This window comes from Schistocerca cancellata, chromosome 3, assembly GCF_023864275.1.
Source record: "Schistocerca cancellata isolate TAMUIC-IGC-003103 chromosome 3, iqSchCanc2.1, whole genome shotgun sequence".
Lineage (NCBI taxonomy): Eukaryota > Metazoa > Arthropoda > Insecta > Orthoptera > Acrididae > Schistocerca > Schistocerca cancellata.
The window spans coordinates 791,619,055-791,646,644 of NC_064628.1; the positions used below are offsets into that span (position 1 = coordinate 791,619,055).

Consider the following 27,590-nt stretch of genomic DNA (forward strand, 5'->3'; position numbering starts at 1 on the left):
ATCACGAATGTAAAATTAGAGAGATTCGAGCGCGCACGCAGGCTTTCAGACAGTCGTTCTTCCCGCGAACCATACGCGACTGGAACAGGAAAGGGAGGCAATGACAGTGGCACGTAAAGTGCCCTCCGCCACACACCGTTGGGTGGCTTGCGGAGTATAAATGAAGATGTAGATGTAGATGTAGAATTCGACCAATTGCGTCAGTGGAGATGTTTTGTGATGTATCTTAAGGTGTCTGAAATTTTAGCCGCAGAACTGATCCGTGGCAAATGCTACATTATACCTACGTGTATTCTTGAAATATTTTTTGGTTTCTTTTCAGTTGTTCCATAAGTTGAAGGGAATATTTGACACACTGCGCTGAAAAATAAATTTTGTGTTAATGGCGGCAAAATAATTTTGCCCTTACAACAAAACAATGTGAATGGCGTTGTATCGCATAAAGTCATTTCAGACGCGAAATGATTTGTATTACAAAATCTGCACTGCAAGTTCATCAAACAGCGAACATTTAAATATATCTTTGAGAACGACAATATAATTATCGTTATCAGCAACTGCTTTTTTATTATTACTTCCTCTAAGCAAAAATTGTGTCTCTCTAGCTCTCCGTCTTTCAGTCCGACTCGTAAATGTTCTTCTTCGAGGCATAACCTAAAACAAGTATAGGTTTCCTTTAATACGAGACGTTGTAGCTACTCAAAATTAAGATACAGAAAATTAGGGACACTCTAAATTTTGTGGTGATGGCAGCATTCAACGTATTTGTCCCCGACGGCTTTATTACTACGTTTCGTTTTCAACTGTTGCCGCTCTTAGACCAAAGTAAGTGAAAAAACGACGCTAATAAACAACGTTTGTTGTCTCCTACGGCTTCACTACTAGTTTTCGTTTTCGACTGTTGACAACATCAATGATGTGGCAGTTGGGGCATTGTAGCTGTCCGGCACACGTATGATACTAAAAACGAACTATATGAACATTTAACCACGAACGTTATAACGTTGTTGCTTTATTTTTGGGTGTAAGCGGTGCTGCTAGACAATAAAAGCGGTTTAAAAGCTGTGAGCTGTCTGGGGAAGTTAACCTTGCATTACTGCGCAACTGTTTCACCAGGTATCCAGTCTAGCTTACCAAATTCCCAACCAGACTAACATTAATTATAATCTTTTAATAGTCATACGACAACCGGTGATTATATATATATATATATATATATATATATATATATATATATATATATATATATATATATATATATATATATAACAGAATTTAAATAAAAAGAAATAAATCAGTTTATATTTGGAAATTTATTTTAACATTGATCATTGAAATTTCAGCATATTAAACTTGAGTCGTAATTAAGCTGGTGCCTTATTTAGGATTGTGAAAATGTGAGATTGTAATCTTACGGAACACATCAAATATGGAGCCAAGATTGGGAGACTCCATACAACACTGCATTCATAAAATAACACATGAAGACCGTTGAAACATATGCAAGAGGAAATTAACCACAACCAACCGATTCAATTTTCCCCAAAGAAATTACGTTCGTAGCACAATCCTGTCCGTCATACAATTACCACACACTGGTATACTAAATTCATACTAACTCTCTGTGAAATCTTCCCATAAAGAATAGCTGAGGGCTACTTTGATGATTACACCACATGCTTCACGTGGTCAACTTGGTTTACACAAAGCGTGTAACTCCAAAATAATTTTGATAATTAAAATAAATTAGATCGAAAAGCAATTTACAAAAGAAAAACCTCGAACTGGTTACTAACGTCTTACTATTAACCTGATGGGTCAAACAATTATATAAGCACGTGGTAGTGGTCTCACAAAGTACACCCCACGTGGGTTGAACATAAAGAAAAGTTGCTATATTGAAAAATACTGTCAAGACGAGACGTTATAATCTCACGCACATTCGCATTTAAGATTGATGATCTTAGTTAGAGTTACTGATCAACACGTGGTTCCACTTTACTCACAAAGTAGTGACAAAGCAACTACCGGAAAATAATCTGAACTTCACACGCGAATTACACTGCGTTGCAATTTAAGATAACATTAGATATTTTAGAGCTAAACCTGAAATAAAGGTGATTAAATTTTCAGTTAGGCTGAACTTAAGAAATCCATTGTCCTACGGACTTAGCAGACACGCGCTTAGCCGGAGATCTTACCACTTCAGACGCTCTCCACGGACAGACTCCCTGGTCCCTTCCTGAGGGTGGCTCCCCACTACAAACGGAAGTGGCCAGAGGGGCAGCTTCCTATACCAACATGACAAGGGACAGACAGGACCATACTAAGGATAGAAACCTCTTTGCTTTTAGAAAGCGTAGCTACCTGTTCCGACGTTGGTCCTACTGTTCTCTAGCAGACAGGCTTGTCTGCTACCCTCAAGCATGCAACTAGAAATACATTTGCTCATTCATCCTCTCACACAGAAGGGAAGGTGGATGACAGTATCTTATCATATACAGTATATAAAAGAAAGCGGATGTAGGTTCCGTATGAGACTGTGTGACATGAATTACATATAAACTGTGTTTTAAAGTGTAGTAGTGTGATAGATCGTTCTTGTTTATGTGTAAAAGTAACACGTTCCACTACTCAGTCTCCTCCCAGATAGTCAGAAACGCCACAGTAAATTTAGAAAAGGAATTTATGCCGTAAACGACAACAGATTTAAGAAATTAACATGAAAGGAATCCAGCAGAAACCTTTCAACGTCCTTCGAAAGCAACTGCACAAAACGTTATTACTTTTGTGTGTCGTTTCTGCCGTAGCACCTGATCGTTATGTGTGGTAGAAGCTGGCAGCAATGTTTCCACATGAGAGTGTGTGTGTGTGTGTGTGTGTGTGTGTGTGTGTGTGTGTGTGTGTGTGTGTGTGTACTTTCCTTTACCACATGTACACACATTATTTTTTCTTTTGTACCCATCTATGGCAAAGTTCTTTCAGAGTTATGTAAGTTTCATTGACCTCTTTGAATATTCGATGCTCACGCATTAATATTATGATCGTTAAATAAAACAGATGCATTATCATTATGAATGTCCATATTGCTGTTACTTTCTCTACGCAAAAATTGTGTCTGTCTACCTCTGCATCTTTCACTCTGACCCGTTAGCACTCTCCTTATACGCATACCCTAAAACAAATATATAGTTCCCGCATAATAAGGGAAGTCGGAAGTCCCAGTTACTGAAAATAAAGAAATTACAAATTAGGAACTTACTTACAATTTTCTGGTAATGGCAGCAAATTACCACACCGTTACTTACAGAATAGTAAGTGAAAGAACGATGCCAATATACAATGTTATCTACAGACTTCGTTGCTACTATGTGTTGATTTTCACTGCTGACAACATCATCGACTTAGCAGTTGACGCATTGTAGCTGCCCGGTATGCATGTTTCACTGCAAATGAACTATGTCAACTTGAAAGATTCTGCAATAGGATTTCACAAAAAGTTATTACTTTCGTGTGTCATTTCTACTATAGCACTTCGTCCGTGCGCAAGACAGAGGTTGGGAGCTCTTCAATTTTCGATGTTCAGGTATTGGGGATTTTAATGCGTGATATAGAATGAAACATCAGTGTTATGAATGTAACAGCTTCTACGTCATCTTACCACTCTTAACGGCTACAGACACATATTATTTTTTCATTGTGTACATCTATGGTAAAGTACCTTCCGAATTATACACTGAAGCGCCGAAGAAACTGGTACAGGTATGTGTATTCAAATACAGAGACATGTAAACAGACGAATACGGTGCTACGGTCGGAACGCCTGTATAAGACAACAAGTGTCTGGAGCAGTTGTTAGATCGGTTACTGTTGCTACAATGGCAGGGTATCAATATTTAAGTGAGGCTGAACGTGGTGTTATATGGTTCAAACGGCTCTGAGCACTATGGGACTTAACATCGGAGGTCATCAGTCCCCTAGAACTTAGAACTACTTAAACCTATCTAACCTAAGGACATCACACACATCCATGCTCGAGGCAGGATTCGAACTTGCGACCGTAGCGGTCGCGCGGTTCCAGACTGGAGCGCCTAGAACCGCTGGTCGGCGTGGTGTTATAGTTGGCGCTCGAGCGATGGAACACAGCATCTCCGAGGTAGCGATGAAGTGGGGACTTTTCCCGTACGCTCATTTTGCGAGAGTACCGTGAATATCAGGAATCCGGTAAAGCATCAAATCTCCGACATCACTGCCGCCGGAAAAAGATCCGGCAAGAACGGAACCAACGATGACTGAAGGAAATCGCTCGACATAACAGAAGTACAACCCTTCCACAAATTGCTGCAAATTTCAATGCTGGGCCATCAGCAAGTGTTAGCGTACAAACGAAATATCATCGATACGGGCTTTCGAAGCCGAAGGCCCACCCGTGTACCCTCGATGACTGCACGATACAAAGCTTTACGCCTCGCCTGGGTCCTTCAGCACCGATATTGGACTGTTGATGACTGGGAACATATTACCTGGTCGGAAGAGTCTCGTTTCGCATTGTATCGAGCGGACGGACGTGTACGGGTGTGGAGACAACCTCATGAGTCCATGGACCCTGCGTGTCAGCAGGCTTTGTAATGGTATGGGCCGTGTGCAGCTGGAGTGATATGGGACTCCTGATACACCTAGAAACGACTCTGGCAGGTGACACGTAAGTAAGCGTCCTGTCTGATCACCTGCATCTATTCATGTCCATTGTGCATTCCGACGGACTTGGAAGATTCCAGCAGGATAATGCGGTACCCCACACGCCCAGAATTGCTACAGTGTGGCTCCAGAAACAATCTTCGGGTTTGAAACACTTCCGCTGGCCACCGAACTCCCCAGACATGAACATTATTGAGCATATCTGGGACGTCTTGCAACGTGCTGTTCAGAAGAGATCTCCATCCCCTCGTACTTGTACGATTCCAGCAGGATAATGCGATACCCCACACGCCCAGAATTGCTACAGTGTGGCTCCAGAAACAATCTTCGGGCTTGAAACACTTCCGCTGGCCACCGAACTCCCCAGACATGAACATTATTGAGCATATCTGGGACGTCTTGCAACGTGCTGTTCAGAAGAGATCTCCATCCCCTCGTACTTGTACGATTCCAGCAGGATAATGCGATACCCCACACGCCCAGAATTGCTACAGTGTGGCTCCAGAAACAATCTTCGGGCTTGAAACACTTCCGCTGGCCACCGAACTCCCCAGACATGAACATTATTGAGGATGTCTGGGACGTCTTGCAACGTGCTGTTCAGAAGAGATCTCCATCCCCTCGTACTCTTACGGATTTACGGACAGCCCTGCAGGATTCACGGTGTCAGTTCCCCCCAGCACTACTTCACACATTAGTCGGGTCCATGCCACGTGTTGCGGCACTTCTGCGTGCTCGCGGGGGCCCTACACGATATTAGGGAGGTCTACCAGTTTCTTTGTTTTCTAGTGTGTAAGGATCATTGGTCTCCTTGTACAATTAATATTAAAAACCAGTACTTCAGTTTTCGTGTTCACGTATTACTATTATGATAAATTAACGAACGACGGAGCTGATCCACCATGATACACAAAACAGGCCAGAACACTGTGGCAGAAACAACGGGAATAACATGCCAAATTTAAAAGAAGGCAAAACCCACAAAATTTGTGATCTTTTACAGAAGGTCTAAATTTAACACGGACTTTAATGCAAGATCCTTACAACTGTTTCCACAACGAAACTTCGTCTCGAAGACTGGCAAAAAATCCAAAGAGATTCTCGTAGTATGTAAAGTATGCTTGCGGCAAGTCACAATCATTGCTTTTCTAATCGTTAGCAATCGAAATACTGACGATGATAGTGCTGATAAAGTAGAGCTATTAAGCACAGCCTTCCGTAGCTCTTTCATCAAAGAAGACAAATTCAATATTCCAGAACTAGAAGAAAAAAACTATGGCTAAATTAGTAACTTATATATATTGTGTTCGAACATTATGAACGGTCTATTGACACACAGTCAATACGGATTTAGAAAATATCGCTCTTGTGAAACATGACTAGCTCTTTATTCACACGAAGTGCTAAGTGCTATTGACGAGGGATTTCAAATTAATTCCGTATTTGTAGATTTCCAGGAGGCTCTTGACACCGTACCTCACAAGCGGCTTGTAATGAAACTGCGTGCTTATGGAATATCATCACTGTTATGCGACTAGATTCATAATTTCCTGTCAAGATAATAACTGGCGGAAAGTCATCGAGCAAAACAGAAGTGATTCCTGGCGTTCCCCAAAAAATGGTTCAAATGGCTCTGAGCACTATGGGACTTAACATCTGAGGTCATCAGTCCCCTAGAACTAAGAACTACTTAAACCTAACTAACCTAAGGACATCACACACATCCATGCCCGAGGCAGGATTCGAACCTGCGAGCGTAGCAGTCGCGCGGTTCCGGACTGAAGCGCCTAGAACCGCACGGCCTCCGCGGCCGGCCGGCTTTCCTCAAGGTAGCATTATAGACTCTAAAAATGGTTCAAATGGCTCTGAGCACTATGCGACTTAACTTCTGAGGTCATCAGTCGCCTAGAACTTAGAACTACTTAAACCTAACTAACCTAAGGACATCACACACATCCATGCCCGAGGCAGGATTCGAACCTGCAACCGTAGCGGCCGCTCGGCTCCAGACTATAGCGCCTAGAAGCGCACGGCCACTCCGGCCGGCCGTTATAGACTCTCCGCTGATCCTTATCTACGTATATAAACGATTTAGGAGGCGATAAGAGGAGCCATCTTAGATCTTATGCAGATTATGCCGTCGTTTATCGTTTAGCAGAGTCATCAGAAGATAAAACCAAAGTGCAAAATGATTTAGAAAATATATCTGAATGGCGCAAAATTGGAAATTGACTCTAAATCACGAAAAGTGTGAAGTCGTCCATACGAGCACTAAAAAGAATCCGCTAAATTTCCGTTACACGATAAATCACACAAGTCTAAAGACTATAAAGTCAACGAAATACAGTGATTACAATTACAAATAACTTAAATTGGAACGATCACGTAGATATTTCGTGTGGTACGCAAACCAAAGACTGCGATGCAACAGTTTTACTAATGAGACTGCTTACACTACGCTTGTCCGCCCTCTTCTGTAGTATCGTTGTGCGATGTGGGGTCTGTATCAGACAGGATGGATGTAGGACATCGAAAAAGATCAAACAAGGGAAGCTCGTTTTGTATTATCGTGAAACAGGGGAGAGAGTGTCACGGATATGATAAGCGAATTGGGGTGGCAATCATTAAAACAATGGAGTTTGACGTTGCAGCAGGATCTTCTCATGAAATTTCGACCACCAACTTTCTTCTCAGAGTGTGAAAATATTCTGTGGGCGTCGACGTTCATAGGGAGAAACGATTATCACAATACAATAAGGGAAATCAAGTACTCGCACGGAAAGGTATAGGTGATTGTTTTTTCCGCACGAGATTCGAGAGTGAATAATAGAGAATTATTGTGAATATGTTTCGATGAACCGTCTGCCAAGCACTTAAGTGTGATTTACAGAGCAATAAGTTACCTGATGGTCAGCCGGATCTCCGTGTCCAAGGGGCACAATAGTTTAGCACGCGATACAATGTTTATATCGTCAGTTGCGCAATTGATAATGGCGACGTGGCCTACTGCCGAAGTATTGATCACGGAGTTGCAGCCGTACTCCGAAGACCTATTTTCTCGGCATAAGTTTCTTTGCTTCGAACAGTTTGTTGCCAACGGAAGTTCACCTAAACTTGGCGAAAGTTTGTAAAGAGTCTGTCATATCATATTCAGCACTTGATAAATGGATGACTAAATTCAAATGTAGCTTCTTCACTTCTCTTGAATTTGAGCCAATCGAAAAGCGTCCACAAACTGCAAACACAGTTTAAAATATCAAGAAACCGCACAATATAGTATTTTGTTAAGTCTACAAAATACATATCTGCGGATGCGATAAATTCTTCTTTGGACTCGAAAAGCTTTCCAGGGACAAATTCCTTTAGATCTAGGAATAGGTACAACTCAGAGACTAGCAAATCTGTTGAATAGATAGACGCCCGAACAGTTTTTACATAAAGTCCCTCTGTTTTGCTACTGCTAAAGCACTTTTCTGGACAAGTGTATTGTTCTAATTAAAGGTGATTTTTCTTTTCTTTTGCAATCCAGGATTGTTCTTAACCATTGATATTTTGTAACGTAATGGGTAAGAAGGATCTCTGAAAACACTCCTCACAGCCGTTTCGATAGCCGACATGAGCTTCGCGTTTTTCGTGCAACTGCCAGTCAGATTCGACCCATTGCCTTATATCCTATTTTGCTTCTTGCATGGGACTACCCTTGTCTCATCGACAGTAGCAAACCGAATCACCAAAGAAGTTGGATTCTTTTTAAATGATCCACAGAGACTGGAGTTTTTACACAGTTGGTCAGCTTTCTTCGAATGTGGCACCCATCTTACATAAAATTTTATTATCATAAGTTGTTCTTGTGTAATGTACGATTTATCCTGATGAGACTATGGTTCAAGTGGCTCTGAGCACTATGCGACTTAACTTCTGAGGTCATAAGTCGCCTACAACGTAGAACTAATTAAACCTAACTAACCTAAGGATATCACACATGTCCATGCCCGAGGCAGGATTCGAACCTGCGACCGTAGCGGTCGCTCAGTTCCAGACTGTAGCGCCTAGAACCGCGCGGCCACTCCGGCCGGCTGATGAGACTATGACGTAGGTATTTCATAGATCATTAATCTGTAGATCTCTAATAGAACACTATGAATTTGAATACAATCCTTTTTGGCGTTGACCATTGTGATTTAAAAACTGCTATTAAAGCTGACTTTTAGACTGTCTTTGCAGGAGTTCTTCTCAGAGTAACGTAACTATTAGTTACTGGTTTCTGGTTTTTGCCTATATATCTTTCCATTTCGGTTGTGACGCCAGTTTTGTGACCCCGAAGAAGACCACTGCTAAGATATTTGTTTATTTGGTTTTCTTCACATGACACCTTATTATCTAGAAAGCAAACATAGGCCATTCAGTCGGATTTTTTTGAATAGTAACAAATATATGTGTTAATTATCTCTTTCTGGTATTTATAAACTCCGTTCTGGGTCCGCCCTCATATTGCCCCGGTCGGCAGCCATTGTCTACTGGATTCGTCGGGCTTAGGACAGCACGTCGGCTGTGTTTCTACATTACAAGTGATTCCACATTTCACTGTAACGTCTTAGAATTCATGCTTACCTGATCACTTACATGCAGTAAACTTTATTACAACAGCAATTAATACACGATCAGAAAGTCTAACTTTAGACCAAACACCAACGCAACATAGATTCTTCTCTCTTTCTATAGAGTATCTCGTCTACCCGGGATGGCAACATACTGCCATGCGGGTGAGTGCCTTGTGAAGTCTTCCTTGTCCTTCCTGGACACGGCGGCTGCAGTAACGTCCAAGATGCACCAGGTTGACTCGTCCCTCAGTGCTGCTCGCGGATCCAGCGTCCTTAATACCTGAAGACCATTACCCGCTACGTCTCGTAGAGCTCACAGTCCCACAATGTGTACTCTGGAGTGCCCACATTGTTGCAGGAGCAACTATTATTAATCTTCCTTTTAATTTTATACACATGCGTAACATACGGGCTATGACAAGTAATGTATCAGTCCACACGACCGCTCAGTAAATCTCGTTTTTATTCTCTCCCTGGTGTTAGGCATGTTGTATGTCCTTCTTCCGGTGCTTGAAGAGTCCCATTCAGTTTCCCACAGTTGCAATATGCCATCTTACTTTAACTATTTGTTCTGGCGTCAGTTTCAAGTAACCTTCGTACTTCCATTTGAACCATAAAGTGCTCCCTTTTTCCCAATTTCCAAATCCAATGGCTATGTTCCTTGAATTACTAACAATGCATCATTCGACGTAGTGGACTACAAAGATTGCCGAAGCATTGATTTTATAGTGGTTTTAGTTTCAAACTGACGCGGGCTACTGGCCAAAAGGATTTTAATTAAATTGACACTGGGCGTGGAATATTTCACACTTACATCTTTTTCGACATTTTCATCTTTGATTCTAGCTTTGGGATACGCATCGCGTGGATATATTTCAAGACAACTACTGCACGTTTGAATGTGGCTGTCCATTTCTTATCGCTTGTGAGTGACGAATCAGTCTCCTTATACGTCTCCTTATATTTCAGCTTGATTACTTTGACAAGCCCTGTAAGTCAAATTAATGGGTATATAAAGTTGGTATTTGATATATCACTGCGTACCGGCAATACTTACCACCGTAATAGAAACTTTATGTCATTGCAATCAACGCAAGAAACCTCTGCGTACACTACATCAAAATAAGCAATTTTACGAGTAATTCTCTTTGATCCTCTTAGGGCTATGCAGAAATTATTTACATCGAAGTGACGTAAATATTCTGAATGTGATTATTCCACAAATCAAGCTGTTACTTAACCTGAATTACTGCATAAAATGCACCATTATAAGAGAAACAAAATTTCATTGATGTCAACGCCATCTCTATAAAAGACTAAGATATCTTTACTCTCCTACTGCTTTCAGGTTCCGGGGGTACACTTTATCTGAACTGGTTATTTTATTTTTATTCGTTCGGCTTAGAAATAAGACAAGCTCATTTACATAAAAAATATTCCGATGAGGTTTCAGTTGAACGACGATATATATAAAACGTCCTTTCACGTATCGCGCTTGTTTTACCTAATTTAGTCTTGGAAAATTTCACAAATTTAACAACAAAACTACTGAATTTTGCATCAAGAGATAGTAACGTGGGCACGTACCAGGAGTGTTCATAAGGTTTCGACTATCACCTCAAAAAGTCAAGCCGCAACCATGAAATTTGGTGACGCTGCAAGCCCTTCTTCACGTATTCGCGTTCAATGTGATACACTTCACCTATAGACGCCTGACTTGGAGAAGACCTTGATTGTAGAAGTCTTCGTTTTGGCTCTTCACGAAATGTTGCAACTCGAAAACTATCTCTTCAGCATTCTGGAATAACGTCACACGTCATGTCTCTGACGTCCGAGGAAATCAGAACAACTGACTGGGTACCATGTCAGAAGAATACGGGGAAAGAGGCAAAATCTGACAGATGAACGAAGCCGCAAGTGTGGCTGTATGTTGTGCAGAATGAGCTGGGGTGTTGTGGAGGAAAAACACCCCATTGGGCAGTTTCCGTGACTCTTCCTCTTGACAGCCATCATACCCTTGGTTCAGGGACTTTCGTAGCACGCTCCTGTGGCACTTTGTCCATTAGGACCACACTTTGGCAGTACCAAAAAACACCCAGCAACATATTGCCTGACGATGGTTGGGCCTTCGGCTGTTTCCACTGCTTGCTTCCTTTCTTTGCCTCGGATTCATAGTGATACACGCTACACTTGTCCATGGTGATTAGGGGACTGAAAAAGTCACTTGGATTGGCCTGACACAGTTCCAACATTTCCACTGCTGTCTTGGTTCAGCGTGCTTATTGAATGAGTGTGAACAGTCACGAAACCAGTGGTTTGCCATCCATGCCATGTTCCAAGTTACATATGCTATCTGTTATCTGAAATCGGACCATCACTGATTTCCACTTCTTCCACTATCGTCTTGATAGTGATGCTCAAGTGAAAAGGTGCTGGTGCTTTGAGCACCAGGACTTTTTCACAAAGGAATGCTCTGCTACATACTTCGTTCTTCGTCGTTCAAAGTTGTCTGACCACACTGGAAGCATTTGAGTCACCTACCCATTGTAATGTTGTCGTGCCTCGGTCTTCATCAAACCCCGAAGATCTTCCTCAACATGGTGGGTCATTAACGTCAAAACTATCCTCTGAAAACGAGAAAACCATTTTCTTGCCGTGCTTTGTCCAGCGACATTTTCTCCGTACACGCCGTAAATGTCTCTAACTGCCTCCGCTACTGTCGCTCCTGTTTTGAATTCAAGCTGAAGAATATGTCGGAAATGCTAAGAGTTCTCCATTTGTCACTCCATATTCTAGCGTTCACAGCTCCACTCACTATCTCCACATTACAAAATAACAATATGTAAAGTGAAATAGCAACAGTGAACTAAAAATAAAGAATGGCAATCGATAAACAAACTCATAGCATCCGGAATACCAACATGCAAAACAGGAACATTACGAACTTATGCACCGACTTAATAACAGAATTATAATTGTTGCCATAATGTGGTAAGTAGCAGGCTCTGCCATCAGCAATTATGTAATCTGAATGTCCCAACACAAATTATTTATCAGATGTAGCATCTATGTAAGAAGATGACAACTGTGTGATACGTATAGCATACAGCAACAAATAAATTGTGCCTGTTCCAGAGATGACGTACTGGAACAAGCGGCTGGACAATCTCCAGCACATCTACGAGCAGCTGAGGGACGAGCGAGTGCGCAAGATGGCGGTCATCCTGGAGCGCACGGACAGCGCTTACTTCCCCTGCTTCAAGACCATCTTCAGGAACATCGTCGCAGGTCAGTCAGCAGCAGAAGCAGCAGAAATGCTCTATTTTCTGAGGACGCCGCATAGCAACCGGTTTAACCAATGTACAAGTTGTAGTCTACTTCTAGCAGTAGCATACAATGAGGTGACAAAAGTCATGGGACAGTGCTATGCGCATAGACAGATGGTGGTGGCATCCACAGGGTATAAAAGGGTACTACATTGGCAGAGCTGTCATCTGTACTCGGATGATTCATGTGAAAAGCTTTCCGACGTGAGTATGACCGCACGACGGGAAGTAACAGACTCTCAAAGTACAATAGTGCTCATAAATTAAGGATAATGCTGATACATCGTGAAACTACGCTCTGGTAGGCTGTTTGCAGATTTAAACCACCTCGGGCTATGACCATGCGGTGCATTTGACCTGCGGACATCGCACGGTGGCGCTGGCAGCAGTCCACATACGCAGAGGTGTGTTGGTGCATGTCAGAGTACGGTGCAGCATGTAAGTGTGCAGACGTTTTCAGACGTGCTAATGGTGACTGTGTGTTGAAAATGGCTCAAAGATGACGTTATGAGGGGTAGAATACGAGGGCGACTGAAGGCTGGTCAAACACAGCAGGTCGTAGCACGGGCCCTCTGTGTGCCAAAAAGTGTGATCTCAAGATTATGGCAACGATTCCAGCAGACAGGAAACGTGTCCTGGCGCTACAGCACGGGACGTCCACAGTGTACAACACCACAAGAAGACCGATATTTCACCATAAGTGCCCACAGATGGCCACGGTGTACTGCAGGTAGCCTTGCTCGGGACCTTACTGCAGCCACTGGAACAGCTGTCCCCACACAGTCTACAGACGACTAAACAGACATGGTTTATTCGCCCGGAAACCTGCAAGGCGCATTCCACTGACCCCTGGTCACAGCAGAGCCTGTAAAGCCTGGTGTCAAGAACACAGTACATGGTCATTGGAACAGTGGTCCCAGGTTATGTTCACGGACGAGTCCAGGTATAGTCTGAACAGTGATTCTCGCCGGGTTTTCACCTGGCGTGAACCAGGAACCAGGTACCAACCCCTTAATGTCCTTGAAAGGGACCTGTATGGAGGTCGTGGTTTGATGGTTCGGGGTGGGATTATGATTGGTATACGTGCAACCCTGCATGTCTTTGACAGAGGAACTGTAACAGGTCAGGTGTATCGGGACGTCATTTTGCACCAGTATGTCCGCCTTTTCAGTGGTGCAGTGGGTCCCACCTTCCTCCTGATGGATGATAACGTACGGCCCCACCAAACTGCCATCGTGGAGAAGATATCAGGCGAATGGAGTGGCCTGCCTGTTCTCCAGACCTAAACCCCATCGAGCACGTCTGGAATGCTCTCGGTCGAAGTATCGCTGCACGTCTTCAAACCCCTACGACACTTCAGGAGCTCCGACAGGCACTGGTGCAAGAATGGGAGGCTATACCCCAGCAGCTGCTCGACCACCTGATCCAGAGCATGTCAGCCTGTTGTGCGGCCTGTGTATGTGTGCATGGTGATCATATGCCATATTGATGTCGGGGTACAAGCGCAGGAAACAGTGGCGTTTTGTAGCACATGTGTTTCGGGACGGTTTTCTCAACTTATCACCAATACCGTGGACCTACAAATCTGTGTCGTGTGTGTTCCCTATGTGCCCATGCTATTAGCACCAGTTTTGTGTAGTGCCACCTTGTGTGGTACCACATTCTGCAATTATTCTTAATTTATGAGCATGAGTGTAGAATGGTAGTTGGAGCTAGATGCATGGGACATTACACTTCGGAAATCGTTCGGGAATTCAAAATTGAGAGACACACAGTGTAAGGGGTGTGTCGAGAATACCAAATTCCAGGCATTACCTCTCACCACGGACTATGCTGTGGCCAGCGGCCTTCACTTATCGAACGAGAGTAGTGGAGTTCGCGAAGAGTTCCAGTACTAAGCAGACTAGAAGCACTGCGTGAAATAACCGCAGAAATAAATGTGGGACGTACGACGAACGTATCCGTTCAGACAGTACGGCGAAATTTGGCGTTGATGGGCTACGGTAACAGACGACTGTCGCGGTGCCTTTGCTGACAGCACATCACCTGCAGCACTCTCCTAGGCTTGTGACCATGTCGGTTGAAAACTAGACGACTGGGCAACAATGACCTGCTCAGATGAGTGCCGATTTCGGTTGGTAAGAGCTCATGGTACGGGTCGAGTGTGGCGTAGACCCTATGAAGCCATCGACCCAGATTGTCAACAAGGCGCTGTGCAGATTGGTGGTAATTCCATAGTGGTGTGAGGATTGCGTATGTGGATTGGACTGGGTCCTCTGATTTAACTAAACTCGTTATGTTGGATACTTGGAGACCTTTTGTAGACATTCATGGACTTCATGTCCCAAAATAACGATGGAATTTTTATGGATGTCAATGCGCCATGTCAGAACATTCTGGACAACTCTAGCGAATAATTTGGCCACCCAGATCGCCCGACGTGAATCGCAGCTAATATTTGTAGGTCAATTCGCGCACAAAATCGTGCACCGGCCACACTTTCGCAGTTATGGACAGGCAGAATAGTTCAGTATTTCTGCAGGGGACTTTCAAAGATTTGTTGAGTCCACGCACGTAGAGTTGAAACAGTATCCCGGGCAGAAGGAGGCGCGACACGATGTTAGGAGGCAGCCAATGGCTTTTGTCACCTCAGTGTACTTTTGTTTTATTCTCAGATCAACTTAAGAAAGAAATCGAGGATCAAAATTTATTCTAATCCATTGTGGTGCAGTGGCACAGGAAGCGTAGAAAGTAGTTAATGTCAAAAAAAGTACCAGGTTGCACAATGTTCTTTATCGGTTCAAAAACTACGCTTTAGATTGTAAGGTGGCTATAATTTCGCACCTTACAAGCACTATCCACATACTTTGCCATGATGTACAAACTCAATTAGGTATCAAGTGATAGGTTGTACATCGTATATATGAATACATAAAGGAGACTGACATTGTCACGTACGTCTTGTAAATAATTGTTAACGCTTATTGCATGAAAGGTGAAGGAGTGTCTTTATTATAAAAACAGCTTAATGAATGATTGCCTATACTAGTAAAGGTTGGAATGCCAGTGAAACGGCTGGCGGAACTGAAGCCCTGGGTGAACACAGGAAATAGCAAGACGGACGTTATTGCACCTAAGCGCTGGAGCACAATAGAGTCGCGACCGGCCGATTATGTAGCCGAACCGGAAGGATTATACTTCAGAAACGTTGAAACTCTTGGACGCAGGTGAGAGGAACGAAGAAGCGGCACCTCGGAAACCACGCAGGCTGGGTTATTTCCAAGGATTTTTACTCAGAAGCGTACCATTGTACGAGTATAGGTTTCCCTCGCAAACTTTGCGCGATGGACGACAAAAGACTAAAATATGATTGGTCGGCGTTCGGAAGAATCTGTAGAGAGGGAGAATATTTCGTGGTTTCGGGAATATGATTCGATTTCGGAATTACGATGGTGGGGAGCCAATCCTTGCTGGGAAGCCAGTGCTGGAGAGACGCGGTCTTCAGTTGTGAGCGCCCGTGTGTGACGGTCGCTTGATATCAACTTTGTTGGTACAGACGGACTTGCTGCCTTTGCTCTCACGAGAGTTTATAGAAAGAACAGTTAAGCATTGCACTGCTGCGAACCTATACGATTCTGCACTACACCTTCGGGTTGGAAGCCGTCGTTGAGTACGTAACGTTCAGTAATTGAGAGCACTTCCTCTGCCTATACTTACACTGAGATGTTATCTGAACTCCGTCCTTGTGGTTGGGAGTTCGCGTTTCTCGTCTGTAGAACACAGAGAAGACAGTATTACAGTTTATTAGTCAGAGGACCGCCTTCTGCCGTTCTAGTGTTTGAAAGAGTTTTAATTCGAGGCTGGCGTTCTTCCATCGACGCAGACGTGTACGAGAACCAGCACGCCGACGCACCAGACGCAGTACATACGGTGATATCGCAAATTTCTTCGGCTTATTAGGGCTATAATGCTAAACAGCCTTGATCAAATTAGTGTATTTCCACTGAGGTTCCCTAACACCGTAGATCATCTTTGAAAGTAGTGTCTTCTTGTGTTTGGTAAGTAAATAACATCAGTCATTTCGCGTTATTGATATTAGATTGCGCGATCATAATAAAGGGCAGAGTTGGGCAATTGATTAGTAATTTTACTTAGGGAATGTAAACTTTGTAATATAAAGTTTTTTTTTAATCTACAATAAAAATATGAGCAGGAACAACGTTTATCATTTAGTAGGATCAGTTGCCTTTATCGTTCATCTGTGTTTAGATTGTAATTTATATAATTACGAGATCCTAAGATCTGCTTCAGGGGATAGTCAGACGGGGCCAAATCTTGATTTTTGCGTTTATTATTTTCCGTTGCGCACATTCATTTTACACCCGGCTGGAGTAGCATCTTAGGAGATTATCTGGGAGTACAATAGACACTGGACATAATAAATATACTGAAAAGTTAAAATCAAAAACTTTTATATATAAGACATGAAGGATAAGAAAGCGCTTACAAAATATATAATTACTGTCAAAAATCATTCGTCAAATACGCCTAAAATACCCGATAATCGAACGTGGAGAAAACCGTAGAAGAATCAAGGATATTTAATTGAAATCAGGAAAACTTGTAAGAACTGTGGTTAAGGCACAAAGACAGTTTCGAACACGGTCTATACTCCATTCACCGAAACGAAAGACGGCCTGCAAACATAACAAGGCTAGTGACCACAGCGCTGCCGTCGACGGGTGAACAACAGAAGGGGCGCCTAGGGGTAGCAGGTAGCACGGGTCACGCAGTGGCGTCGATGCTGGATTGCTGTTTATTCTTCGTGCTTTACCATCCATGTTACCACATATCGAAAACGAGAATATCGCATTAGACTAATGTGGGACCGCTCTATCGAATGGTTACGCGAAATTCCACTTCATTTTTTTTTTATATTTTTTCGTAACGGGAAGCAAATCGACTCTGTCCGTACGCAATGGATGTCGCATCAAAGACGTGATGGGAGTATTTGTTTGGGTTGACTCCAGCGATACACTGAAAACACTGAATTGCAAATATCTGCCGAAACACGAGACAAAATGCGCCTGACGTCTCTTAGGAGAGACACCCTGTATAAAGTACACCAACTGGACATTACAATTGCTACACCACGAACATGACGTACTACAGACGCGAAATTTAACCGACAGGAAGAAGATGCTGTGATATGCAAATGATTAGCTTTTCAGAGCATTCACACAAGGTTGGCGCCGGTGACGACACCTACAACGTGCTGACATGAGGAAAGTTTCCAACCGATTTCTCATACACAAACAGCACTTGACCGGCGTTGTCTGGTGAAACGTTGTTGTGATGCCTCGTGTAAGGAGGAGAAATGCGTACCATCACGTTTCCGACTTTAATAAAGGTCGGATTGTAACCTAACGCGATTGCGGTTTATCGTATCGCGACATTGCTACTTGCGTTGGTCGAGATCCAATTACTGTTAGCAAAATATAGAATCGGTGAGTTCAGGAGGGTAATACGGAACGCCGTGCTGGATCCCAAAGGCCTCGTATCACTAGAACTCGAGATGACAGGCATCTTATCCGCATGGCTGTAACGGATCGTGCAACCATGTCTCGATCCCTGAGTCAACAGATGGGGACGTTTGCAAGACAACAACCATCTGCACGAACAGTTCAACGACGTTTGTAGCAGCATGGACTATCAGCTCGGAGACCGTGGCTGCGGTTACCCTTGATGCTGCATCACAGACAAGAGCGGCTGCGAGGGTGTACTCAAGGACGATCCTGGGTCGCCGAATGGCAAAACGTCATTTTTCCGGATGAATCCAGGTTCTGTTTACAGCATCATGATGGTCGCATCCGTGTTTAACGACATCTCGGTGAACGCACATTGGAAGCGTGTATTCGTCATCGCCATACTGGCGTATCACCCGGCGTGATGGTATGGGGTGCCATTGGTTACACGTCTCGGTCACCTCTTGTTCGCATTGACGGCACTTTGAACAGTGGACGTTACATTTCATATGTGTTACGACCCGTGTCTCTACCCTTCTTTCGATCCCTGCGAAACCCTACATTTCAGCAGGATAATGCACGACCGCATGTTGCAGGTCCTGTACGGGCCTTTCTGGATACAGAAAATGTTCGACTGCTGCCCTGGCCAGCACATTCTCCAGATCTCTCACCAATTGAAAACGTCTGGTCAATGTTGGCCGAGCAATTGGATCGTCACAGTACGCCAGTCACTACTCATGATCAACTGTGCTATCGTGTTGAAGCTGCCTGCATGGGCAGCTGTACCTGTACACGCCATCCAAGCTCTGTTTGACTCAATGCGCAGGCGTATCAAGGCCGTTATTACGGCCAGAGGTGGTTGTTCTGGGTACTGATTTGTCAGGATCTATGCACCCAAATTGCGTGAAAATGTAATCCCATGTCAGTTCTAGTATAATATATTTGTCCAATGAATACCCGTTTATTATCTGCATTTCTTCTTGGTGTAGCGATTTGAATGGCCAGTAGTGTATGTAGGAGACGGTCTGAGTAGCCCTCTTAGATAGTTTGCGGGTGACGTTGTCGTTTACCGTCTAGTACACTCGGAAGATCAATACAAATTACAAAATGATTTAGATAAGATATCTGCATGGTGCGAAATGTGGCAGCTGAGTCTGCGCAAGTGTGAGCTGCTCCACACACGTATTTAAAAAAAAATTGTTAAGTTTTGGTTAGACGATCAGTTATTCAAATTGAAAGATTGTCGATTCAGCTAACTACCTAAAGATTCCAATTATGATCACTGTAAATTTCCCTATTCATTGTTGGATGATTGAAGCCTCCACCGATGACTGCAGCATGATTGGGGAACTTAAATACAAGTGAACTGAGGTTTTCTCTAATGTTTTCGATTACATCAGGAGATGAGTCAAATCTGAAAGTCGTTCTATGAACCCTCTACCGAACACTTAAGGGTGAATTGAACGCTTAAGCGTGAACTACAATGTAGTCTTGTAGATGTAGATGTGGAAAAAGAATTAAATCGTAAGGAGAAGAAACGAAAACTTCAAAGTACTTTGATGAGATTTGCTAGATACAGCAAAGAACATACAAGACAGACTTTCTAAAAGTTTATAAGATGTTCACAAATAAATATAAAGTAACAGTAATGGATCGTAAATTACAACTGGCATGCAAAACTTAAGGACGGAAGTAAATTTCACGTGATGTGTCACTGCGAAATAACATAACTCGATGGAACTTGAACCATACATAGTAACAACTGCTACATTATACACTAAAGCGCCAAAGAAACTGGTACGTGCATTCGTATTCAAATACAGAGATATGTAAACGGAAGAATACGGCGCTGCGGTCTTCTGCGTCTACATAACACAACAAGTGTCTGGCGCAATTGTTAGATCGGTTACTGCTGCTACAATGGCAGGTTATCAAGATGTAAGTGAGTTATAACGTGGAGCTATAGTCCATGGAACCTGCACGTCAGCAGGGGCCTGTTCAAGCTTGTGGAGGCTCTGTAATGGTGTGGATCGTGTGCGGTTGGAGTGATATGGGACCCTTGATACGTCTAGACACGGTCCTGATACGTGACACGTACGTAAGCATCCTGTATGATCATCTGCATCCATTCGTGCCCATTGTGCATTCCGACGGACTTGGGCAATTACAGCAGGTCAATGCGACACTCCACACGTGCAGAATTGCTACAGAGTGGCTCCAGGAACACTACTCTGAGTTTAAACACTTTCGCTGGCCACCAAACTCCCCAGATTATTGAGCATATCTGGGATGCCTTGCAACGTGCTGTTCATGTGAGATCTCCATCCCCTCGTACTCTTACGGATTTAAGGACAGACCGCCAGCCGGCCGCTGTGGCCGAGCGGTTTTAGGCGCTTCAGTCTGGAACCGCGCTGCTGCTACGGTCGCAGGTTCTAATCCTGCCTCGTGCATGGATATGTGTGATGTCCTTAGGTTAGTTAGGTTTAAGTAGTTCTAAGTCTAGGGGACTGATGACTTCAGATGTTAAGTCCCATAGTGGTTAGAGCCATCTGAACCATTTAACAACCGGCTGAATTGATGGTGTCAATTCCCTCCAGCACTACTTCATACACTAGTCGAGTCCATACTAAGTCGTGTTGTGGTACTTCTACGTGCTCGCGGGACCCTACACGCTATTAGGTAGGTGTATCAGTTTCTTTGGCTTTTCAGTGTTGCATAGAAGGTAACCTAAAGAAATATGTAATGAAACGAACAGAAATCACACATCTATTCAAAGACGGTAATTACACTGATGTCACCGCGATTCATGATGGTTTCTTGGACATTACAAGGTTGTGTGATCACGAGTGAAGGCAACGCATGCTCTGCGACGTGCTCTCGTGCTGGCCACAAGGTTCGTAATGAGTTCTTGTGCTAGGACGTTCCGTTTTCTCAGCAGCGCGGTTGGCGTGTTCCCACCTCTCGCAATTTGAGGGTACGTTATCGTCTAAGGAACATTGTCAAAAACGTTATGGTGGGCCAGGTGTTATGGTGTAGGGGGGCATATGTTGTGTGGGCGTACTGACCTTCAAATCTTTGAACATGCTACACTGACCAGTCAACGTTTTTGTGACACTGTATTCCATCCCCGGGTCCGTCTCGTCTGGGGTGCATTCGACCCTCATGCCATTTTTGTGAATGACAATGCGCGACTGCATCCAACAGCACAGGTCGAGAAGCTCTGGGAACGAGAGGATAATCGGCGAATGAACTGGCCTGCCCGTTGCACCGACTTAAGCGCAATCGAGCACGTATGGGACGTGTTTCAGGAGACGTACGGCAGCCCGTTCACGTGCCCTAACAACCATTCACCAGTTGTCAGCTGCGTTGCTGAAAGGATAGAACGCCCTACCACAAGAACTTTGGGGCCGGCATGGGAGCACGTTGAACAGCATCCGTTGCCGTTAGTGGTGATCACACATCCTGTTAAGAGCCATGTTCCCCCTTTTGTAATGCACAGGGAACCATCATAGGTCGCGGAGACTTCTGTGTAATTACTGTCTTTGGATAAAAGTGTTGTAAGGTGGCAGAATAAATGAAGGTCAGATTCGCACCTTACATTAGAGCTTTATACATCGCAACAGGAAGGTGAATATGGTACCTAACTTAATTTGGCGGTAATGAGCAAATTTGCCTAGCAGTACTAATGCAAAAAGTGATGACATTTCATTGATGGTAATTAACACACCGTTCCTATAATGCATGTTTGAGCGGAAGGTGAAACAAACAGCGAGGGGCGTTTTAGTTTGGAATTCAGAGGGACGACGCAGAGGCAAGGCCGCGTTTGAGGAGGTACAATGGAAACCACTTAAAAGGGGTGTCCCAGGCGGGAAGTCAACAACCGACCAGGTGACTCAGATGGGGAGAGCCAGTATAACAGCCCATCTGAGGGAGGGCAGCAAAGAAAGCTTTTAGAAAACTGCATTTCGGAATTTCAAATGGATACGAAACAAGACCAGTGACGCATTTTCGATCACGTGTCCAGCAAGCGGTACACCTGTGAGAGAGTCAATGTATGCGTTTAGGTATCTGGAACGGGCACAAACCGTCCGCTTGCCGGAAACGTGCTAGGAAGGAGAAAAGGGCCAAAGTTTCGACGCAATTTAATGGTAGGGACCTTGCAATTGGTGGAGAGAGTTTCCTCAAAATTAGAGGAATGGTCCTATTGGTCGAAAAAAGCCATGACGTAAAGAACGAAAGAACCCAGGTGGGGAGACAGTCGCCTGTGAGTAAGACAAGAGGTAAATTTTCGGGGACTCTTCTCTGAACTGGTGTCAAGTGCAGAGTGGAGTGCATAATGCTCCATACGAAACAGAGGAGTAATTTGTGTGAACACAGCGTTCATAGCGGCTGATATCCAGCTAGAAATTAGATGTAGCATCGTTTAGCATCAACTGTGTTTTAGTTATTTGTTCTTGCGAGAACTGAGAGGGCATTGTAATATGCACGCTGCTCCAACCATGCACATGTATATCGCCACATGCTAAGACTAGGGAATAGTACATGTTCTCTTGCATAACGAGAAACGTAGGGAAATTTTCTGCTGGAAAATTCAGCAAAGGTGTAATTAGTTTTATAGGAATTTCAGCAGAAGAGAGCGGCCTAGCAGACGACAGCTCATCGCAGCTTAAGGTGAATACCGCGTGCAGGGGCGTAAAGTCGTTGGTTCACCAGCTTGCGTCCACTGTAAACTCGAGCGACCTTTGGTAATATTTTGCTCAATTTGTCACATAACTAACCATCCATTGTAGACTTGATTGTCATCCTAAAAATAATACCGAATTTTTAACCGAAATCGGACGATTTTCGTAGTACTGACCAACATCATAACGTATGTGTAGGAACAATTTTGTAAAGAAACTTCTAGTTGAACTTTAACATTGTCATGTTCAGGAAAATTAAACCTTCTGAGAGCTAATATTTAATATTGTTGTGTTTAGGATTATTTCACTTTTTGATGTTGACGAGATGCGTTATCCTGACAACTGTTTTTTTCTCTCTTTTTGCCGTTACATTGACAACTGTGTAAAAGCGTGTATTTTTGTGCCAATATTGCGACATTAAACATGTCATTTCAGCTTACACAGTTGTCTTGAATCCTAGAATAAGTGTACCAAAAATATTGCACCTTACAGTGTCATTTCTGTTCTTTTCATTTCGTATTTATTCCAGTTATGTTTGGTACTATATTGCAGCAGTTCTTTCTATGTATCGTACGAGATTCATCCAGTTACATTATTTGGCCGTGACATATAATGCGAAAGTTACTACCGTCCTTACGTTTTGCACAACAGTGTAGTTAAATCAGGTGACGCTCAGGGAAACAGATAACGGAGTGAAACATTAAAAGTAGTAGATGACCTTTGTTAGTTGTGCGCAAAATAGCTGACGATGGCAGGAGTTTAATTGAAAAAGAGGAACTTGTTAATATCTTATATAAATTTTCTGCAGAAGAAGGGTGCGAACGTCAGATAACTAATGGAAATTTATTCAGTCAATTTGGGGAGAAAACAGTTTTGCGGCACAACTTGACAAAAAGAAGATGTTATTATCGTTTATTTAGCGAACGGCGAATTCACACAATTGTCAAAAGTTACATACTGGTATAGACAGATTTACAAATGAGAAACAACGAAATTTACAAGGTTACGTGTGTTTCATAACAATGTCTAGTTCTTCAATCCAGTGCACAGCCTCTAGTGTTGCCAGCAGTAAATCTGCAGTGATATGCTCGAAACCAACCGTCGCTGATATTTCAATCACCAACTTCCTCCTCGGAATGCGAAAACATTTTGTTGACGCCGACCTACATACACAGAAAAGATCATCAAAATAGGATACGAGAAAACAGAGCTGAAACGGAAAGATATACGTGTTCATTTTTTCCGCGCATTGTTGGAAAGTGGAGTAACAGAGAATTTATAGAGAAGATGGTTCGATGAAACATAAGTGTGATTTGCAGAGTAGCCGTGTGGATGTAGATGTAGATGAATATGATGTATGGTCTGGCGTGGAGCTCCGCAACCACAGTCTGAGTTGTACAGCTTGTTCCATTAGTGGAGTGCATCTTTGCATCTGCCATGGCCTGTTCATATTCGATTTAGTGCCGTGCAGGTCTTGAGTGGTAGGCGAGATCCACTTCGGAGCTCAGCATCTAATAAGATGTTACGCAGGCGCGCATCTGTTACTGCTTCTCAAAAACCTTACCATTCTTCAAGAGTTTTAAAACCTCTGGCAACAATGTCAGAAGCATCAAGCAGAGTAGAATGTTGTGATTGTAGCCTATTAAGATTTAAAAGTGAGTGGTCGCCATTCGTAGGTGCATTAGGATTCATAGAGATCTTATTGAATTCTCTCAAAAAAGTAGCATACCTCTACAAAAGAAATAGCGGAAGTCCCTTAAAGTGGGGTAGATATGATAGGGAGTGATATGCGCATGGTAGTATTCAGTAAGGCCTAGACAAGCTTTGTATGATGGCTGTTCATCCAGACAGCGTCACCATACTGAGCACTTGGGTACACTGGAACTGAGATTGAAGAGCACAGGGTTGCTGTTGAGGATTCCCAGGTAGTCCGGCGGAACTATTGGAGGACGTCGTTACGAGTCTTAAATTTCTGAGCTAGATTCAGAAGGTGTTGCTTGTATGACGGTGATCGGTCCAAAATGCCGCCTCGATATTTTTGCTTCCAATTATGATGAATATGTCTGTCTCTGAAACTAATGTTCAGTTTCACGTTTGCCAGATGATTATTCAAATCGAGACCAGAAATGGCTCAAAATGGTTCAAATGGCTCTGAGCACTATGGGACGTAACATCTATGGTCATCAGTCCCCTAGAACTTAGAACTACTTAAACCTAACTAACCTAAGGACATCACACAACACCCAATCATCACGAGGCAGAGAAAATCCCTGACCCCGCCGGGAATCGAACCCGGGACCCCGGGCGTGGGAAGCGAGAACACTACCGCACGACCACGAGCTGCGGACGAGACCAGAAACCTCAGTTTTGTTTACAATGCGTTGGAGTCTACAGATTTTAAAATAAGTCTCCAGCATCGATAAGTCTTAGATCAGAGGCTTCCTTTACCAGGATACAGGTTGGCTGGCAGCTTTTCGAGGAGCTCTTTGCGGTGTGGGGGAGTAGCCATGTATGTGAAAAACGGCATTCCATTTGAGTCAATTGATCTTTCAAAGTACTGCACTGAAAAGGTGTTTGAATGTTGTGCAGGTGTGGTTAGATTTAATGGAGCTAAACTTCTAACTGTTGTTATTTATAGATCCCCAGACTCCGATTTCACAACATTTTTGCTGTTGCTGTAGAGACCTTTGTAAACCTTATCAAGGAACAAGAGTGGCGAGATGTTTATAGCGCTGATACAGTAGACGATATATATAATGCTTTTATCAAGACTTTTCCCGTGCTCTTTGAAAGTTGCTTCCCGTTAGAACGTTCAAAACAGGGTACTAGCACAAACAGGCAGCCTGGGTGGCTGACTAGAGGGATAAGAATATCTTGTAGAACAAAGTGGCAATTATATCAAAACGTTAGAAACAGTCAAAATCTAAGTGCAGCAGCCCATTACAAACAGTATTGTAAGGTGCTTAAAAATGTTAATAGGAATGCAAAAAGTATGTGGTATGCAGATAGAATAGCTAAGTCTCAGGATAAAATTAAAACCATATGGTCAGTCGTAAAGGAAGTGGCTGGTCTGCAGAGACAGGTCGAGGATATAGAATCAGTGCGTAGTGGGAATGTCCGTGATACTGATAAGTCGCATGTATGTACAGTATTTAATAATCACTTTCTGAATATAGCAGGTGAACTAAATAGAAACCTAGTCCCAACAGGGAATCATACAGCGCTCTTAGAAAAAAGTGTTCCGAGACTGTTACCTGCAATGCTCCTCCATAATACTGACAAGAGGGAGATTGAGTTAATAATTAAATCACTGAAGACCAAGAACTCTCATGGATATGACGGGGTATCTAGCAGAATACTGAAGTATTGTTCTATGTATGTTAGCCCAGTACTTAGCCATATCTGTAACTTTTCCTTTGGGAGTGGTCGGTTTCCTGACCGATTAAAGTACTCGGTAGTGAAGCCACTTTATAAAAAGGCAGACATTGATAATGTTGACAATTTTAGACCTATTTCTATGCCATCGGTGTTTGCTAAAGTTATCGATAAGGTTGTATACACAAGGTTACTGAAGCACTTAAATTCACATAATTTGCTGTCAAATGTTCAGTTTGGTTTTAGAAATGGCTTAACATCTGAAAATGCTATATTCTCTTTTCTCTGTGAAGTTTTGGACGGATTAAATAAAAGGTTGCGAAAGCTAGGTGTTTTCTTTGATTTAACGAAGGCTTTTGACTGTGTTGACCACAAATATTACTGCAGAAGTTGGACCATTATGGAGTAAGGGGAGTAGCTTACAATTGGTTCGCGTCTTACTTTAAGAACAGAAAGCAGAAGGTAATTCTCCGCAATATTGAGAGTGGTGGTGATGTTCAGTCCCAATGGGGCACTGTTAAGTGGGGCGTTCCCCAAGGGTCGGTGCTGGGTCCACTGCTGTTTCTTATTTATATAAATGATATGCCTTCTAGTATTACAGGTGATTCAAAAATATTTCTGTTTGCTGACGACACCAGCTTGGTAGTGAAGGATCTTGTGTGTAATATTGGAGCAGTATCAAATAATGTAGTTCATGAAATAAGTTCGTAGCTCGTGGAAAATAATTTAATTGGTAAATGGGCGATAGGGGAGGATAAAATTGTAGAAGAAAACGAAGGCTTGGATGTACAGGGTTTTTATAAATTAGTTACACAAAAGTAACACTTAATTGTGAAAAAGGCAAATATCTTACAGGAACTTTTGATGTAGCACTGAATGCAGTATATATTCAAGTTTTATTTACAAATATTCAATGTGGCTACCTTTTGTAACACGACACTGTCCCATCAGTAATGAGTTTCCTGCCAAATCCTATGAAGCAAGTCCTGAGGTATAGTGGCAAGTGCTTGTGTTATCCGTGGTCGCAGCTCGTTAACGTTTCAGGGAAGCAGAGGAACAAACACTTTAGGTTTAATGTAACCCCATACGTAGAAGTTCATTGGGGCTAAGACATGTGATAGTGGTGGCCAGGGTATTGTTCCACCAAGTCCGATCCAAGTTGGCACATTCCTTCGAAGACACGCCGCAACTTCACGACGATAATGTGACGCGCAGTCTTGCTGGAAACTAAATTCTTCCCGTATCCTGTTGTGACTGATGCATTAGATAATATTCAAGCATTTCCAGACACGATATGCCAGTTGCAGTCGACTCGTTAAAAAAGAAAGGAGCGGATATCTTGTTACAATTTACAGCGCAAGAAACGTTTACTTTAGCCGAATC

General features: G+C 43.1%; 1 protein-coding gene across 1 annotated transcript in view; it reads left to right on the top strand.

The window, feature by feature from the left end:
• The window catches only part of LOC126176568 (dynein beta chain, ciliary), a 790,269-nt gene that overhangs the window by 78,247 nt on the left and 684,432 nt on the right, over positions 1 to 27,590 (top strand). Inside the window, exon 6 of the mRNA XM_049923728.1 lies at positions 12,435 to 12,587. Within this exon, the coding sequence (XP_049779685.1) occupies positions 12,435 to 12,587 (153 nt within the window). The remainder of the gene's footprint in view (positions 1 to 12,434; positions 12,588 to 27,590) is intronic.